The 18871-nt window shown below is 35.4% G+C and overlaps 1 protein-coding gene and 1 pseudogene across 2 annotated transcripts; one reads left to right on the top strand and one right to left on the bottom strand.

The window, feature by feature from the left end:
* Positions 1–1203: 1203 nt before the first annotated feature.
* On the top strand, positions 1204–3733 carry LOC121261069 (annotated as a pseudogene).
* Positions 3734–6569: 2836 nt separating this feature from the next.
* Positions 6570–15154, bottom strand: LOC121261068 (glycosyltransferase BC10-like). Of its 2 annotated transcripts, XM_041163222.1 has the most exons (12): positions 14729–15154; positions 13359–13882; positions 12682–12780; positions 10070–10170; positions 9907–9978; positions 9631–9721; positions 9069–9149; positions 8437–8487; positions 8093–8152; positions 7888–8010; positions 7350–7388; positions 6570–7256 (listed from the first exon to the last, which is right to left on the bottom strand). In XM_041163222.1, exons 2-12 carry the CDS (start codon positions 13740–13742, stop codon positions 7128–7130), a joined length of 1230 nt encoding a protein of 409 aa, XP_041019156.1. In that variant the 5' UTR covers positions 13743–13882; positions 14729–15154; the 3' UTR covers positions 6570–7127. The 2 variants fall into 2 exon arrangements, with proteins under 2 accessions (XP_041019156.1, XP_041019157.1); XM_041163223.1 differs by lacking the exon at positions 8437–8487 and having other exon boundaries at positions 14729–15153.
* Positions 15155–18871: the final 3717 nt, after the last annotated feature.

Here is an 18871-nt window from a genome sequence, read left to right as displayed (position 1 = left end):
CCTTTAGGGGACTGTACCTCCAGTCGAGGACAAATATGGTAACCCATACGAATAACAACAGATCTCATATAAAATAAAAGGGCGAGATCAAGGATGGCAATCCTTTCCTTTTGTGGATATAAATTATGGTCCATATAATCAGGACCCCAAGATTAAAGTAGAAGATCATGCCGTTATTTGATTATCATTGAATAAGATTCATTCTTATATAAATGGTCAAAACTGGCAATTCGATATATTTTTTATAGCAGTTCCTTTTGTCTTGATTTCTGACTTAAGCATCGGAAATGCATCAAGCACACCGAGCTACTACATTTCTTGCTGCAGGTTGATTGAGTCGATCACCAGGGTGCAGAGCAAGTCCTCAACATGTATGATATAAGTCTTCATTGTAATATTTCTCAAAATTTAAACTCTTCCTTCTCTTAAATCCCAAGCCGAGGAGGCAAAGTGCTGTATGCCCAAGCTTGTGGGCATTTTGGCGGTAATGGAGCTCTCTGACTCAACAACCATTTCAAGCCCAATTACACTTTTACCCATCTAAAATTCCATTCGAAGCCCATTAGCCCGCCTTACTAAGTTGGGATTCTTGTTTACCCCCACCAACATACAATTCGAACCTAATAATTTTCTTAGAAGCAGTCCAATGGACGGTATTGTGTTGGTCGAAGTGTGGCTTTTCTCAGCTTTATAAAATTTGTAGCCTCGAAGAATCCATGTCCTAATAAATATTAGGCCCAATTCGGATCCTAATATATAGTCCGAAAATCAAATTTTATTATACGAAAAATGACTCGTTAAATGTCACGCAACTACTTTAAAAAAAATTTCACATAAAAATAAATAAATTTTTAATAAGAAATCTCATTTTTTTTTAAATGATTGTAATCCTTACGCATTCCACAACGGGACGTAACATTCCTCTTATTGCATTGAATACTTTCCTTCAAATGTTATGTGCTTTCTTGTGAAAGATATAGCGCGATTGGATCGGTCTCATGATTCAGGAGAGAGCATCGCCTCACTTGCAACGGCCTGTACGAGTCTTCGCGTTAATAGCAACAAGATTGTTCGGCCAAGTTCAAAGTTCCATGAACAAATGTTTTCCACTCGCACCAAATTCTTTCGTTCTTCTTCTTCCTCTCGTTATGATAATCATAGTAATAATTTCCCTATACTCCCGCCTCTTCAAACCTCACTCAAAAGAGGCTTCTCCCCCAGTCTCAAGTCCATCAACCAATTCCTTCTCTTTCTCTCACGAACCCACAGATTCAACTCAATCATCCACTTCTTCTCTGAAATGAGTTCGAACCAAATCAAAGGCAACTCTCGCACCCACAATCCTCGCGTGGGCTCTCCTCAAATCTCACAAATTCGAAGAGTGGTGACTTACACGGCGATTGCGGGTGCTCTTTGTTAAGTTGGTAGAGTGAATGAGATTCGTGATTTGGTTTGTAGGATGGAGATGGAAGGATTGTCATTTGATGTTGTTTTTTATAGCAGTTGGATTTATGGGTATATAGCGGAAGGGGATTCAAAGGAGGCGTTTATAAAGAAAAAATAAATGGTGGAAAGAGGAATCAAGCCAGATGTTATGAGCTATACTATACTAATAGATGGCTTGTCCAAGCTTGGGGATGTGGAAAAGGTAGTCGGTCTTTTGAATAAGATGAGTAAAGATGGAATAGAGCCCCATTTGGTTACGTACACTTGCATCATTTTGGGATTTTGCAAGAAAGGGAAAATGAAGGAAGCGTTTGCTATTTTCAAGATTGTTGAAGTTTCGGGAATTGAAGTTGATGAATTTATGTTTGCAACTTTAATTAATGGCCTTTGCAGGAGTGGAGATTTTGATCATGTCTTTCATTTTTTTGATAATGTCTTTCATTTGCTCGATGAAATGGAGAAGAGGGGGATTAATCCAAGTATCGTGACCTATAATACTGTGATTAATGGATTGTGCAAGTTTGGGAGGACATCTGAGGCTGATGAGCTCTCAAAGGGCATAGATGGAGATATTATTACTTATTGTACACTGTTACATGGGTATATTGAGGAAGAGAATACAGTGGGGACTTTGGAAACAAAGAGGAGATTGGAAAAGGCTGCAGTCTGCATGGATGTTGTCATGTGCAATATACTCATCAAAGCACTATTTATGGTAGGGGCATTTGAAGATATGTATGTGATCTACAAGGGAATTTTGGCTGCAGATTTTGTTACTTATTGTACGATGATTGAAGGGTATTGTAAAGTAGGAAGAACCGACGAGGCACTTGAGATATTTGATGATTTTCAGAGGACGTTTATTTCTTCAGTTGCATGCTACAATTGTATTATTAATGGGCTCTGCAAGAAGGGTACGGTGGATATGGCCACTGAAGTGTTTATCGAACTCAACGAGAAAGATTTAGCTTTGGATGTGAATACCTATATGATGCTGATCAAAGCAATTTTTGAAGCAAAAAGTGCGGATGGAATTTTAAAATTAGTTTGCAGGTTGAAGAATCTGAGGCCAGAAATATATTGTATAACGTGTAATGATGCTATGTTGTACTTGTGCAAGAGAGGTTTTCTTGAGACTGCAAGTCAAGTGTACATAGCAAGGAGAAAGAAAGAATCAACTGTGACAAGTAAGTCTTACTATTCAATCTTAAAAGGGCTTTTTAGTGTTGGAAAAGTGTCACTGAGTCAATCTATTTTGATTGCATTTCTCAAAGAATATGGCCTAGCTGAGCATAGGGTAAGCAGGATACTAGCACACTACCTGTGTCTGATGAATGCCGACAGAGCGATGCAGGTTCTTGACAGAATCAATGATAAGAATTCAGCAGTCACTTTTCCTGTTTCGGTTTTTAAGGAACTTGTAAGTGGTAGAGTTTTAGATGCATATAAGCTTCTTGTGGAGGCTGAAAAGTATCTACCCCTTATGAATGTGGTTGATTATTCAATCATAGTTGATGGACTATGCAAGGGAGGGCATGTCAATAAGGCCTTAGATGTTTGTGCTTTTGTTAAAAAGAAAGGGATTACCCTAAACATCATCTCTTATAATTCAGTTATAAACGGACTGTGCTGCCAGGGTCACCTTGTCAAAGCATTTAGGTTATTTGATTCAATGGAGAAAAATGGTTTAGTTCCCTCTGAAATAACATATGCTACATTGATTGATGCATTATGCCGGGAGGGGTTTCTGCTAGATGGCAAGCAGTTGTTTGAGAGAATGGTTCTCAAGGATTTTAATCCAAATACACGTGTTTACAACTCATTGATCAATGGTTATTGCAAGTTCGGTAGAAGGGAGGAAGCCTTTAGGCTTCTGTCTGATATGGAGATTAAATGCCTAAAGCCTGATGAATACGTTGTTAGTGCTGTTATCAGTGGCTATAACCAAAAGGGTGACATGGAAGGGGCCCTCGTGTTTTTTATGGAGTTCAAGAAGAAAGGCATATCTCCAGATTTCTTGGGTTTCTTGTATTTGATCCGAGGTCTATGTGCCAAAGGAAGGATGGAAGAAGCCAGGAGCATCTTGAGAGAAATGCTTCAGTCCCAATCTGCCGTGGATCTTATAAACAAAGTTGATACCAAGGTTGAAACAGAGTTGATAGGAAGTTTTCTTCTTGTTTTATGTGAGCAAGGAAGTATCCAAGAAGTTGTTGCAGTTATTGACCAAGTTGCTTCTGTGATTTCCCAGTCCGAAGATGGTATAACCGTATAACGCTTATGATAAAAATTTCGATGCACCATGCAATCTTTATGAACAGGAAAGAGTTGATACGGTTGCATCAAGTTCTGTAAGCTACCCTTCCAAAGCTGATTTGGGGTTTGGTCGGTCTGAAGTAAAGAAAGCGGTGGAAAGTTTTGATAGGTTTGGGAAAACTTATACTAAAACTTTAAGTTATAAGATTACTTTATGTTATATCACAAATCAAATGTTATACTAAAACTTTTAAGGTTAATTTTATATTATATCAAATGTTATATTTATTTTATGTTATAAGATTAATGGACATGAATAATAAGATTAATATTTCATGTTATATTGGTTTGGTCTTCCGGTTCAAATCGATTTTAAAAACGAGATCTGCAATGGACAAGCGCCACTGTGCAAGTGGATGTAACCAGGGGACGTGTGGCACAACTTATAGGGCTGCAACCCAACCAAACCGTTCAATATATAGGCCCGACCCAACGTTTGCGGGAAATACTCTGCCCGACCCGATATCGGGTCAACCCGTTTATATATGCGATGAATATGCATGCATGTGAGACATCATCTACAGATCGATCCGAATCACAACGAGATGATCGGTTCATGCAATACTGGATCTGCGGTGCCCAAAATGGCTCCAGTCTGCTTGGTCTCTCTCGGCAAAGTGAAATCCCAATCTACCCACTCTTGATGAAGCACAGAGTTTTCCAAGCATTTATTCTCATCGACAATGAACTCGTCGAACGGACCGTGGCTCTTTCATCTCCATCTCTAGCATGTTCTGCCGCTGCTACGATTTATCAAACATTTTATTAAACATCTTGCATGCACTCTGAGTCCCTATTACAGCAGCTCAGCTCTTCTGCGTTTACACCATCCTTTTTCCTTGATACAAACATCCACCAAGAAAGTTCATTACACATAGTGTCAAGAATGGTATTGGGTGGATTATTGAGCTCGGAAAACATGCTTTGGACCCATCCGTAAAGAAAAGAGGGATTGTAATGGACGGTGTTGCAAAATAGATTTGGGGCCGCATCCATGACCATCCAGAGCTGCTTCAGCTTATCGGCGACGGCTACGTCTTCCATCTTAGAGGATTTTATTTATTAATATTTTTTCTCCACAAAACCATTTGATTCTAGATTTTTTTTTTCTTTTTTTAATTCTTCATTTTTAGAAATTCTTTTGGGGGTGTTTCCAATTCTCATCGCTTTGTAGCTATTTGGAGGTTAGAATTTTTTTATTTGATCTTGAGCTCCGAATAACCATGGATCCTGAGAGGAAAAAGGTTCTGGAACGAGTGGCGGTCGCGACGTTCCAGAAAGAGGTTTTGGAACGAGTCCTGGTTCAGTTGAAGTCCCACAAAGACCGGAGCTCCATCTCTTTGGTCTACCACAACTGGTACGATGCTGAGCTGTGAGAATTGGAACAACGTTTTGTTATTCAGCTGAAACAAAGTCATTATTTGATGACATGACCCATCACGTCAGTAATTGCACGCCATGACAACGTTTTTGTTTCAAAATATGAAAATGGATATCGGACCAATTTAAAATTGGACCAAACACTGATTTAATCTTGTTTTACCGGGTTTTTTTGGTTAATTACATTTTATCTTTTTAAACTTTCACTCAGGGGTGCTAACCCCGCCCCCGTCCCCCACCATGCACGCGAGGGATGGTTTCAATCCCGCACCCCGCCCCCAGGAGGCTGGGGCGTGGGGTTGAAACTGTACCCCGTCCTGCCCTCCGCTCAATCCAGTGGTTCACTAGATTTATAATTTTTTTTAGATTTAATTTTTTTTAGATCTAAATTATAATATAATATAAATATAAATTTTATTCAAAAAAATATAAACTCATTAAAATTATATTTTAGATTGCTTTATATACAATATATATTTATATAAATATAAAAAATAATTTTTTTATATTATGTGGGACGGTGAGGAGCGGGGTGCGGGGCGAGGCCCCGCTGGGCTCAGCCCGGCTCCCGCCCCCGCTATGGGTCCTTCACGCGCCCTGCCCCGCATGGGCCGTGTGGGATAGCCTGCCCGCCCATGTGGGGGCGAGCCCCCGCTGCCCACTCCTACTTTCACTCAATTTACAATATACTTTTGAAACTAATAATTCCATCAAAGTGGACCCTCGAACTTTCAAAACTTCTCAATCCCTCATTCCGTCTACCAGTAGCGTCAAATCTAACGAAAATTCACTGCAAAGATGTAATTTTTATCTAATTTATTATTATTGACTATATAAAATATAAAATAATATATGCTATCAATTAATAATAAATCATTAATCATTAACCATATATAAAATTATTTTATACCTAGGTTGCAAACAAGTATAAATAATCTATGTACACAATGAAATTATTTGATGTTCATTAACTATATATAAATTAATAAAAAAATTATTTAATAATTTATTATTAATTGATAGAATATATTATTTTATATTTTATATGATTAATGATAATCAATTAGATGAAAATTACATCTTTATAGTAAATGCACATGGGCAGTACATACAATGAATTTTCGTTAGATTTAACATTACTAGTGGATGAAATGGATGATTGAGAAATTTTGAAAGTTCAATGATCCACTTTAATACAATTATTAATTTCGGAAACACATTGTGAATTGAGTAAAAATTCAAGAGAGTAAAGTTTAATTAACCTTTTTTTTTTTTACACCCCAACTTTTAATGTTCTTGAGACTTTTATTTCATATGAAAAGATAAGGCAAGGGTGCCACCATAAGCATGCAAAAATAGGAAAAATAAGGATTAAGTGGAAAGTAGATATAGAATGAAGAAAGACTATAGAGATGTTTAGCCCATTCTAATATCAAATCAATACTGGTGTTAGTTCATACCATATAGCACATAGCATATACTGAGATTTTCTACCCACAGGTGCAGCACATCTTGATTGGTACAATATTATTCTAGAATTTCTACTCACACAACCTTCTTTTCTCTCTTTCAACTCGGTATGATTTCAAGGCTCTAGTTATGTCTCGTATTCAGAACTTCACCTTGTCATCACCTTGTACAAAGATTAACCATAATTGCACGGAAATAATTCCCCCAAAATTTTCTGCAGCACAAGTAGATCAACATTTGTAGAGCCCGAATTACAGGGGAAAAAAAAATAAACAATACAACCATCCCCAAGGAAGTGACACTAACAATCTGTTAGCCTCCTGCCAACTCAGGTCACCCTAATTGCTATGCCAGTTGCCCTCGCACTCGAGAATTGTGCTTCCGATCATTCAAACCTAATAATGTGGCAATTTACAACTTCAAAAGCTATGAGCCTACGAGGGAACCATAGATCGAGCAAAGGGTCGAAAGCAACAACTGATTCGACCAAAGAATCTAAGGAGTCAAAAATATCTTGCTCAAATTGTTGTATAATTGGAGAAAAGCAGCAACAAGTTATCCAGAGCTTCAGGGTAAAATTTCCTGGCAAATAAGTAACATGGCCGTTGTTCGCCGTTCCATAGGCAAGGCCACATTTGCACTTCCTTCTGTAGAAGCCCAAGGAAAGGAAATTGTTTCAAATACTGCCTATCCATTGCACGTCTGAAAGATTGAATCAGGGTTCATTATAAAAAGCATACCTTCTCATCGCTGGTAACATGAACGCTTACATCAATTGACTGCAGATATAACAACGTTCAAAGTGTCATCACAATCCATGAAATCCCATTGAAATAGCAACAGCTTCTAAATGACATGCTCAGCTTGCTAAAGGCAAGGTAGGTAAAATTGGTGCACAATGACGCCAACTTTACCAATTTCATGAGGTCATTACTCACCAATTTCATCATTTTACATCGTGAACCGGCACAGTTAATCTTTCAAATTTAAAGCAGCAGCGAATCAAAAAAATATCTATCCTCTTTCCCTTTTTCATTTCTTTTCAAATTTGAGGAGGGGACAGTTTTGAGAAGATGATGATGTGTTTCAACACCAGGACACATAATTATAGGTAGCAGGATGAACGGGGGTGGATTCTAAATGGAGATGAACTGAATTGCCAAAGAAATATTTTTTTTATGAGATATTCCCTGGGGAATTCAGTTAATCTCCAATGAATTTCCCAAGGAGTAAAAAAGTGCCATGAGAACAAATCTCTCTGATCAAGTAGAATCATACCGTAATATTCTTCACAAGCTGTTTGGTAATATCACGAGCCTTGTATGATTTTGGGTGCCACTTTCTCTCAGACCAATCAACATGTGTGATTGACCAATTGGCAATTCCACCAGGATCGACAATCTGGAAACATTTTCAATAGGTTCAGTCAAGGATGCTGATAACAAGTAAAAGCTCAAGATGGAATGCGGACAGAGATTCTCACATGGAAAAAGGTTGGCAGGTAATGTTCATCAGCAATGCAATTACGCCCCTCCAAACCTGGCTGTAGTGATCAATAACACCGACATTAGTACCTACTGATGGAAACATCAAATGCATAGGAGACCACCATCTAAAACAAAGTAATCTCCCTAGAATGTTTTGAACCAGCAATAATGGGCTATGATTCAGGTATCTTTACACAGTTCAGTCATTGACTGGGTAAAGATACAAGTCATTGTTGCGCCCCACTCTATCAGTTTCCCGAATGTTAACAATTTAGCTATGATATGCTTATGTAGAACAACCAAGGGGATCCCATAAACTACAATGGGTTGAAGACCAGACCTTCAACATTAGATAGAGAATGGAGATGAAATAACACTTTGTTACAGAAGCCAGCAAGGGAAAGCTTGACTATCACTTTTATCATTAGGTTCGTGTGTCCGAGAACAGCGTCCCGACAAATCCCAATAGGTAACAATCCTTGCACAATAGTTATATAAAATTAATGCTAAAAATACAGCGAATGAAAATGAGTCCACGTGAATTCAGTCAAGGTCAAATACAGAGCAAAAGCACTCATGATGTGCCAAGAATCTCTCTTTTGTACCTTCACGTCAAACTTTTTCCCAAGCACAGATCCGTACAGTTGTAATAAGATAAGCAAATAACTTACAAGCAATAAAATGAAAAGATATATCTCCATGAAGTGGTGAAAAAAGAGGATGGCGATGATGACTATCACAATCTTGGAACCAATAGACAATCAAAAATTAAAAATTGCATTGTATGATCAAAATATGCATGGGGAATAACATGAAGCAAATGGCATAATATGAACAAGCATCAAAGAACAAATATTGCAGATGACAAGACACTTGTATGTCTCCATTACCATAAAAGATTATCAGAAAACCCAAATAGAAATATCATATTTTCAGAAACCATGAAGAAGATTGAAGCGTCATGAATTTCACCTTGCAGTAATCACGAAATTTGGAGTAGTATAGAGTATCAGCCATAACTATCACAGCATGCTGCCTCTTCATTGAGAACCACTGAAATAAATCAAAGAATTAAATGCTACCCGTAGCGAATACTGAAAGAGGTTCAATTTAGAGGTGCTCATCTTGGTATATCTTTTATTTATATATATACAAGTAAAAAAACTTCTTATGACCAAAGACCCTTATGAACCCTGTCCTAACTGTATCGTAAAAAAGGCAAAGCTCTTTACAACTGCATGCAATAATGCTTCACCACTGATACCCTATAATCATTGGTTTGACTTCAACCACCACCATCTCAAAAAAACCAGCTAACAGAGAGGGATTACAATAGTTAGGTAATTGTCTAAATTATAAAAAGATCTAATGAAGCCCCATTTCTAACTTGCATGGTCCCTCTAATAGTACATCCTCGAATAAGATATTGAAAAAGGCTATGGGGAGATGGAGATCAGTTCTTATTCAATATATAAGCATCAAGTATTTTGTATGAACTACATTCCACCTCATCATTATCTTAGAGAAAATATACCTGAGCACCCTTTCTAAAGTCTTTCTTCTCAATTTCAGGCAACATGTGTTCTGAATACCGGCCATTTCCATGAGGACCAGGATCCTGAAAGCTGGGGAATAAAGAAGAGGAAAAGAAAATGTAGTGCATCAACAAGGAGAAGTCTTGATCCAAATCAATTCCAAAAATGATGAATTTCAAATTTGAATGCCACAATGCTGACTTGAAATTCCACAAGATGAAAACTTGCAATGCTTACTCCATCCTTAAAATAGGCCATTCTACAAGAAGAATTACCAGTCAACAAAGCTGATATTTGTATGCATCAGGTACTTGTAGATATAGTCAAAATTGTGCAACGGTACACAACTGCAATGCCAGAAAGAGTGAAGAAACTTATATAAGGAAGTAAGTACAATTTGGAGAAAAAGAACTCCAAGTAATCACACAATCTCATCACCTATCAGAAAGTAAAACGAAATGCTGGTTAGCAGGATCTTTGAGAGCATGTGCCAATAATCGTCTCTCTGCATCAACCATCGAAATTTTTCCCCATATGACCTGCAAAATTATCAGCAGCTAATCTTATTAAAGAACTAAAAGAACCAAATCAATAATCACAAACTAATATCATGAAAATTACCACGGACAAGCAATATATGATTTTACAAATGATTACCGTGTAAAAAAGAAGTACCTATTAAAAAGAATTACTGACCAAAACAGCTGTAATTAGTTTTACCGAAAATTACAAGTGCATAACTTTACAGCTTGAAAAGATAAAAATAAAAAACGTATAGTGTAACTGTGAGAAGAATTGAACCATGTTTATGCAAATTGTAAAGAACAGACAACAACAGTAATTTCACCATTAATGAGTCAGTGCATGTTAGATTCTGTTCATATGTAGTTTGGGTACTTTCACAACGAATCCATCTCATGTCTTTCTTTTTTTTTATAAGTAAGAATCTTTATTGAATAGAATGAAACTAGGCAATGCCCAAGTACACATATATCTAACACCAATGTTTTTTTGATAAGTAAACAATATATCTAACACCAATGTTCCTGTATATATATGGAATTCCTGACTTACCAAAAATAATTATGGGGTTTATGACCTACCAAAAATGAATATTTATGGAATTTATGAGTATATTCAAAATTGAACGGACCTTCTTATTTCACTAGGCTGCGTTTGGATGCTGAGCTGAGTTGAGTTTCTATAAATAATAGTGAGTTGAGATGGTGGAGTGAGTTTTGTGGCACCCACCTAAGATAAGTTTAGATGTATTTATGAGAAGTTGAAAAAAGTTGTAGGTCCCGCGAGTAAAGAAGTGTTGAGTTAAAAAAGGTTGTGGGTCCCAAGTGTAAAGAGGTTTTGAGTTGAGATAAGTTTAATGATTTGAGAGTTGGGTATTTGGATATTAGAAGAGGTCTAAATCTGAACCGAACTCAGCTGTGAGATAAGTGCAGTCAAGGAACCAAACGAGTCCTTAAGTGTGCCCAAAGCTTCTTGGAAACACCCAGACATGTATAGATTTTACAGGCTATATCCTCATTTTTATTAAGATTTTTCATACCACTCTCCATTCATATACTCACTAAATTCCTATACCAGATTAATGAATAAAAGATCGTGAGATTCTTTATATTTTTTTATACCAATATCCATATTTATGCTCACTAATTTCCTAGATCTATATTAATGAATGAAAGCTCATGAAATTCTTTAGATTTTTTATACCAATATCCATATTTATGCTCATTAATTTCCTAGATATACATTAATGAATAAAAGATCATGATATTATGTTTCAACCAAAGTGACCAGGGACTGCCTGGCAAAATAAGTAATTAAACGTGTAAACCAATCAAGCGATCAGGGAAATATCCCCAGCCCATTATTGTCGGACAGTATAAAAGGAAAATTGATATAAAAACCACGGGAGATATTAAAAGCAACTGAAGACCTGGCGTTTCTTCAAGGAGCAATGTTTTCTATTTCCACAGTGGAACAACCATAGAGTAAATATATGTACTAGATTGTAACTGGAAAAAAATCCAATATTACCGGGAGAAAGGGAGAATTTGCAGATTCTTCCATAAACAGGAACAAAGTATAAAATGGAATATTACATTCTCCAGAGATTCTCAAGATTAAGAAGTTGACTCCTTCGTGGAGGCTAGAATCTTGTGTATTCTATTGGAATGAGGGAAGTTTAAGATAAGATTTATTGGCGTCCTACTAGGAAAGGGAAGTTTGCCATTCACTCATTCTTTCTTTTTTTGATCGGTATTCGCCATTCACTCATTCTACCAAACCCTTACTACACATAACACAAGTCCATTACCGTGGAAGAGTATATGGAAGACTAAGGCTCCTCTAAATACCTATCAAAAAATTATTCTTTGTATGAACGGCTTCCTTGAGGAAGATCCTCACCTAAGATGATTTAAAGAAACGTCGAATCATTGTCTTGGATTGGTGTTATATGTGCAAAAAGAGTGAGAAGTATGTTGACTATCTACTACTTCATTGTGATATTGCCACAACCTTACAAAATGAAATCTTTGCTGGGATGGGACTAGCTTAGATGATTCTGAAACGAGTGATCGATCTTCTAGCTTTTTGGAGAGGCCTTCAGGGCAACTCACAGATTGCAACAGTTTTGAATATGTTTCTGATATGCCTATGGGGTGCATTTGAATGGAGAGGAATGACAGAAGTTTTGAAGATCATATGTGGTCAATGGATGAGCTTAGAATTTTATTTTTTAATATTTTATTCCATTGAGCTTTTGTAGTAGATTTTGTTGGTATGAACTTACATAAATTTCTTGTATACACTAAATCATCAAGCATACGTGATGCTCTTATATATATCCCATATACTCGGGTTATTGCCTATCCTTATTATTATTAATAAAATTTTGTTTACCGATAAAAAAAAATAAACAAAGTAATAAAATGATTGCAACAAACATGATTTTCATAGTTTTTTTCTTCAAAGGCATACTTCCATCTAAGGAATATAAATTTCGATCACATTCAGAAAGCAAGATTTTCAACCTGATCACTGTGAATGTCTCGATTAACAAAATAATGGCTCAAATGTACTGGTTTTTCCTTAGATGCGTGCACATAAACAGAGAATTTGCCTTCATGACCCTGCCACAAAATATGGAAAAACTTCTTTAAATATATAAACTTACCAACAATTAGATAGACTTTACATGCATATAGCTAAATTAAATATATGAACTTAACAGCAATAAGGTAGGCTTTATATGCATGAAACAGTGTTTGGAGAGAAATGAATCTCACAATTATTATAAACAGACTTGCTCTTTATAAGGGCAAACGATAGCATAACAAGTAACTAGGACATATTTACCATGCATAAATTAAAAAATCTAAAAAGACAGAAGTACAAAACTCCATCACTTAGGTGCAAGTCAGGAATCAGGATCAAAACACAAAGCAAATTTAATATTTGCAGTTCAGTAGTTTTTTAAAACAATAGTTCTTGTGCACTACGGTCATTCCCTTCTACATTTTTTAATGAGACTACACTACTTGTAAAAGCAAAGCTTATGAAAGCAATTTATGACAGAAGTATAATATCAAGCTTTAAGCACGATATCCATGGTCGGGACAGAAGTAAGGAAAAAATTCATAATCAAGAAACACGTCTTTTTATTAGGCCCAAAAAAAATTAAAAGAACCAAGATAAAACAGAAACTTACATGGAAAAACTTCTCCCACAGCTTCTCAAAAGGCAATGAACCCGGAGTCAAGAACATGAAGGCAATTTTAGATTTTTCAGATTTAGTGGGAGATGTATTCAGAATATCTCTAATCACAGCACGAGATGCAAGTTCTTCATCGGTTAATTCCCGTGCAGGAGCAGGTGGAAGCCAATTTGAAATAGCCTCACAGCCTCTAGAAGAAAATACATAACATGCGGCACTGCTTTGAGGCGGATACATATAAGCACAAATTAGAAATACCGTGACCAATGAAACCAAGACAATAATCCACGTAGGCCTCTTCATGGGAGGACGATGGCGAGGCCCAGGCAAGATCTGCATATCACCCATGCCTACACGCCACGCCTGACCTGTCTTCATCTAGACTAAATGCATCACAACTTCATATCCAAGCGATGTCAATCTTGTCCTTCATTCCCCTTCACCACAACATTCTTTCCTTATGGAATTAGTATTTAATAGCCTATTAGTGAATCCTGGACGTATTGGTATTGAAGAATCTGAAATCAGAGGGAAACCCATTAGCAGGCCAGATAATCTTGATAAATGCTTAAAAACTGCAAGAGTCTACGCGTTTGAAAATTCAGACCACGAGCTCATGTAAAATAAAATCATATGAGAAAAAATAGGTTTACACATAACTCATGTAGGAAAAAGATATGACAATGATAAGATAAAGCACCTGGGCTAATAAACCATAACAGACTCAGCCCGGCAGGACCATATCAAAAACCCCATATTCGAGACTGAAACATATTCTCTCTTTTTGTTCCTCTCTTTTATTACCTTTTCTCATTAACCTAACAGGGGCAAGAGCGCATACACTCTAAACAATTGAAGATGAAAATTCAGAAACGTAAAGACAAGCAAAACAGCGATCTTGGAGTTATACAATAGAATAAAAGAAAGGAAAAAAAATTATCAAAAGTAGAAACAAGGAAACTAGAAGGAAACGCTTAATAAACAGATCCTTCAAACTCAAAGTTGTCAAGCAGCCCAACGACTTAAACCAACCAATATTCCTAATTAAAAAAATAATATAAGTAAATAAAAAAATAAAAACCAAAGCTTTCAAACCCACATCCAACGCCCATAAAGTTCCAACCTACCTAAAAATCAAGACTCGCTCAAACCCCACGAAATCGCAATCCCAAATGCACACTCCATCTCACTAATAGTCAACCCCCCAAATAATGCATATCCAGGGATTGGTTCCCAAGAAAATTCGTAAAAGCTAATAACAAGAACATCCAAATTATAAATTAAAAAATAAAAGTAGGCAGCGAAACCTCCCCGTCCGTCTCTAACAAGAAAAACAATGGGGGGAAACGGAAAATCTTGAATACCTGGAAAGATATAGAGCTGAATCGAGCTGAGAAAGACCCGAAAACCACGCAAATCAGGAGCGACAATAAAAAGATCTGGAATCGGCAGCTATAGGCCAATGGTTTATCAAGATCTAGGGCAGAAGAATAAGAAGAAAGAATCAAAAGCCAGACTCGCCCGCGCACACAGGGAGGGAGGGAGGGAGGGTTTCTATATTTATATATGTATAGATGTGAATAAGAGTGTAATAGATGTTGAGCTTTTATTTGATTCCTTGGACGATTCGCTTTCCGCGTCCGTTGTGGATTTTTCGTTCTTCGCTTCTTCCTATAAAAATTCTCTGACCAGTCTTATGGAGAGAGAGAGAGAGCGAGACACGAAGTGATCAGGCAGACCCTTTTGTTTTGGCTCTGCTCTCTCCTCCAAACAAATCGAGCCATTTCGGCCGGCTTTCTTTCTTTCTTCCTTCTTCTTTTTTGTTTTGTTTTTAAATAATATTAATTTATAAAACCCATCCTCCTACAAAATGTTAATCCAAATATATTTTTATTTATATAATAAAAAAATCTATTCATCATTTTAATTTTTATCATTTTATGATATGGCATTAAATGATAGATTTATAAATAAAATATAATAAATAATTTTTAATTATTTATTACCACGTTATAAAATAATAAAAAAATAATAAAAATTGAGATGATGAGTAATATTATTCTTATATAATAAAAGCATGTTTGGTTATATTGTGCACCAAAGGAGTCGTGAATCAAACCATGACTAAGGTGCTTCATCGATAGCTTCGCTTTCTTGTTGCTTTTACATTTAGTTTTTATTTCTTTGTGATAACACTTTAACGTATCTTAACAAATTATAGAGATGAATTTGTCTTATGGAATAACTCATCAATTCTGTCCCCAATCCGTTGATTATGCTTTTATTCTTATAAGCTTGGCAATGGTCTAATCGAAGAGTTCATCAGACCAAAATGTTATAAAAACAAAAGATAGAATAGGGTCATCATCCATAGTGATGGCCATCTTTATTATATATAAAATAAAAAAAAAAAAAAAAAGAGAAAAAGAAATTAATGGTTTAGCCAAATAAAATATTTCACAATAGTAAATTCACATATTAATGTAATTTGATATGATATATTAAATTACAAACTTATTTTTATTATAAAGTAAGAAAATATTTCACAATAATAAATTTATAAATTAATGTGATTTGATATGATATGTTAAATTACAAACTTATTTTTATTATAAAGTATATATTACGTATTGTATTACGTCATATTAATTTATAAATTTATTTTTATAAAATCTTTCATTTAAGTGCATAAACGACACCCTCTAGGTTGAAGGTTCTATAATTGGATCATTGACTCTTCGTATGCGCCCCTGCCCCGGATATATCATATATGCCCAAACCTTAAGTGCATGAATGACGTGGCATGTGGTCCCTCGACCACAAAAATATAAATAAATAAAAGTTAGATGTTCCACAATCGCAAGCAGCCTAGCCCTCGTCAAGATTTATGATCATTGTAATATCATATAAAAATATTAAATCAAAACTATTAACGGTTGATAATGTTTTATTATTGAAAGGAGCCCATATACTCAGCGGTTGGGGAATTTACCGAGTCAATGTTTATGGCAGAATAAATTTCATTAATTCATAGCGGGATATTATAATTTTGATTTGAAACATATTCAATATAAGTTAATTACTATTTTTAAAACTCTTCAATATACAAATTTCTTTATGATTGACATGGTTTAGTCCATTACAGTAATTCTTTACAAACAAACTATTTGAGAGATAGCATTCTATTCTAAAACAGATTTAACAAGTCCCACATTCTGTTTTAAGACAGAATCAACAACCCTACACTCTATTTAAGATGGAGTAGATAACACATTATATGGACAAAAGAGACTATATATTTTTTTTAATCTAAAATAAAGAAAATAACATAAAACGTAAAAGATACATGAGAAAATAACGAATTGCAGTTTGAAAAGTTGTAGATCTGTATTTTCAAGCTTAGAGAAAATAGAAAAATACAAATACCGAGACTGTAGTGGCACGTGAGAGACACGCATCACTCTAAAAGTATAGCGGAACATCATATATGAAGAAACTAATGACCCTAGTCCTAAAAAAGCTGCATGTGGCGGTAATAAAGTTTCCCTTGCGGTGGTGCGTGGATGGCCCAAAGTGCGCACAACAATGTTTATTACTTTTACCAACCTAATACTTAATAATATTGATATTTAATGTACTGCAGAAAATTATATTACATGCCAAAATTCCAATCATTTAATTTGAGAAACAATTTCTGGAAAGTGAAAAAAAATTAACTATTTTAGGTTAGATCTCTTAGAACACTAGAACATTGAATTAGAAGAGATATAGGAAGGGTGTTCAAGATACTCATATAATTAATAATAAATTTCTCAATAAAAAAAAAAATTTACTTATCATCCTCAATAAATATCAGAAGACCCATTTTACATATTATTCGCATAAAAATTATACGATAGAATAATTACATGGAGGCCATTTTCTATTTTGGAATAATCCGATGTCTAAACGTGGTACGCCACTAATTGACAATTGTGCTGTTGGGCCTACAATTCAAGTTGGAAACGAAACCATATATTAATTATTATTATTATTATTATTATTATTATCTTTTTTTTTTTAAAGCGAAAAGTCAACGACGACTTCATTTATTTACAAACCATAATTTCAAGATCTGAAAATGTTTCTATGAATTATAGCACTTGGAATCTGACTTGTCAAATATTGGATAATTTAGGTTGGGACCCACATAAGCCACGTTGGTTCATGTGAAAGGTGAGCTGTCTGCCTGAACCAAGTCCGACGTCGATTTCTCCATTTCGTGTGCATATGGACCTGGCACATTGCAAAATTTTAAATAATAATCTAATTCATAAAGATTCTTTAATAAAAAATGATCAAATAAAAAAAATTAATTTCAGCACATATTTCTATTAAATTATATTTGACTAAAAAATAACTTTCTTACCTCCATTAGTTTGAATGAAATTTGGAAATGGAATAATACTAATTCTTAATTTGATTTTATGTGTCAGCCATTTGCTGAAAAAATATCACTTAAAACATGACACAATATGATTGAGAATTATAAATTTCAAAATATAACATCATTTCCCATTCAAAATATGTTTATGTGGTACACAACTAATTCATTTTTTTGAGAAATTTATAACATGTTGTCCTGTAAAAAATCGTCCATTCTGTTTCAATCTGAATTAAGAAAAGTCTTTGCCCAAAATCAGAAACCAAAGAAAAAAAAAAAGGCTAGCCAAATGACTTGAGCCAACTAAGAACTTAAGCGAGGCCCAGGGCTATTTCCCGACCCGACCAGACCCGAAAGTGGATCCCATTTGGCCAATCACCCGATTACCCGACTCCGAAAATAGTTTAAGAAGAAATGGGTATTCCAACCCAACCTTTTTTTTTTCTTTGGAAAATAATCTATATATATTAGAAAAATTCTACCATTTTATACAAATAAATTGAAATGGTCAATTCCAATGCTCTTTTGTGATTTTGTATAAAAGGTTGTGATGGTGCACTAATTTGCTTGCTGATTGGCAGGACCAAAAGGAGCTTTATTTTTACTTTGGGAAGCACCATGTTACAAAGGTCATCAAAATTCTCCAGTTTGTTCTTTATCCTCCCTCAGATAAGGTGGTATTGGTACCTCAAGGTCCACTGCTTGATAGCAAAACAATACTTGGAAGACAACACCCGCTCTATGCACTTTGAATAGTTCCCGAAAAAAAATGTTTGTTTGTTTTTGCATGAGTAATACTTTTCTTCGTTCTAGATTTTGTCATCCTCTGTCATGCCTACTATGTAGCACATTTTTAGTGATTATCATTTAGGTAATTCATAAAGGCAATCACTTGAAATGTATCACGTCAACATATGTGAGTGAGGATGATCAAATGTAAGATGGAGTATCATTTCTCTTTTTGCATAGATCTCTAACAATTGACTAGGACCGGGCAATATGGTTCTCCTTTCACCTCAAATGCAAGAGATTTATGCACAAAAACCTTCCATAAAATGGTCCTCTTTTGCATAAAAAGTTGCTC

The sequence above is a fragment of the Juglans microcarpa x Juglans regia genome, chromosome 4D, assembly GCF_004785595.1.
Source record: "Juglans microcarpa x Juglans regia isolate MS1-56 chromosome 4D, Jm3101_v1.0, whole genome shotgun sequence".
In the NCBI taxonomy this organism is placed as follows: domain Eukaryota; kingdom Viridiplantae; phylum Streptophyta; class Magnoliopsida; order Fagales; family Juglandaceae; genus Juglans; species Juglans microcarpa x Juglans regia.
This window is presented reverse-complemented; position numbering and strand designations above follow the sequence as displayed.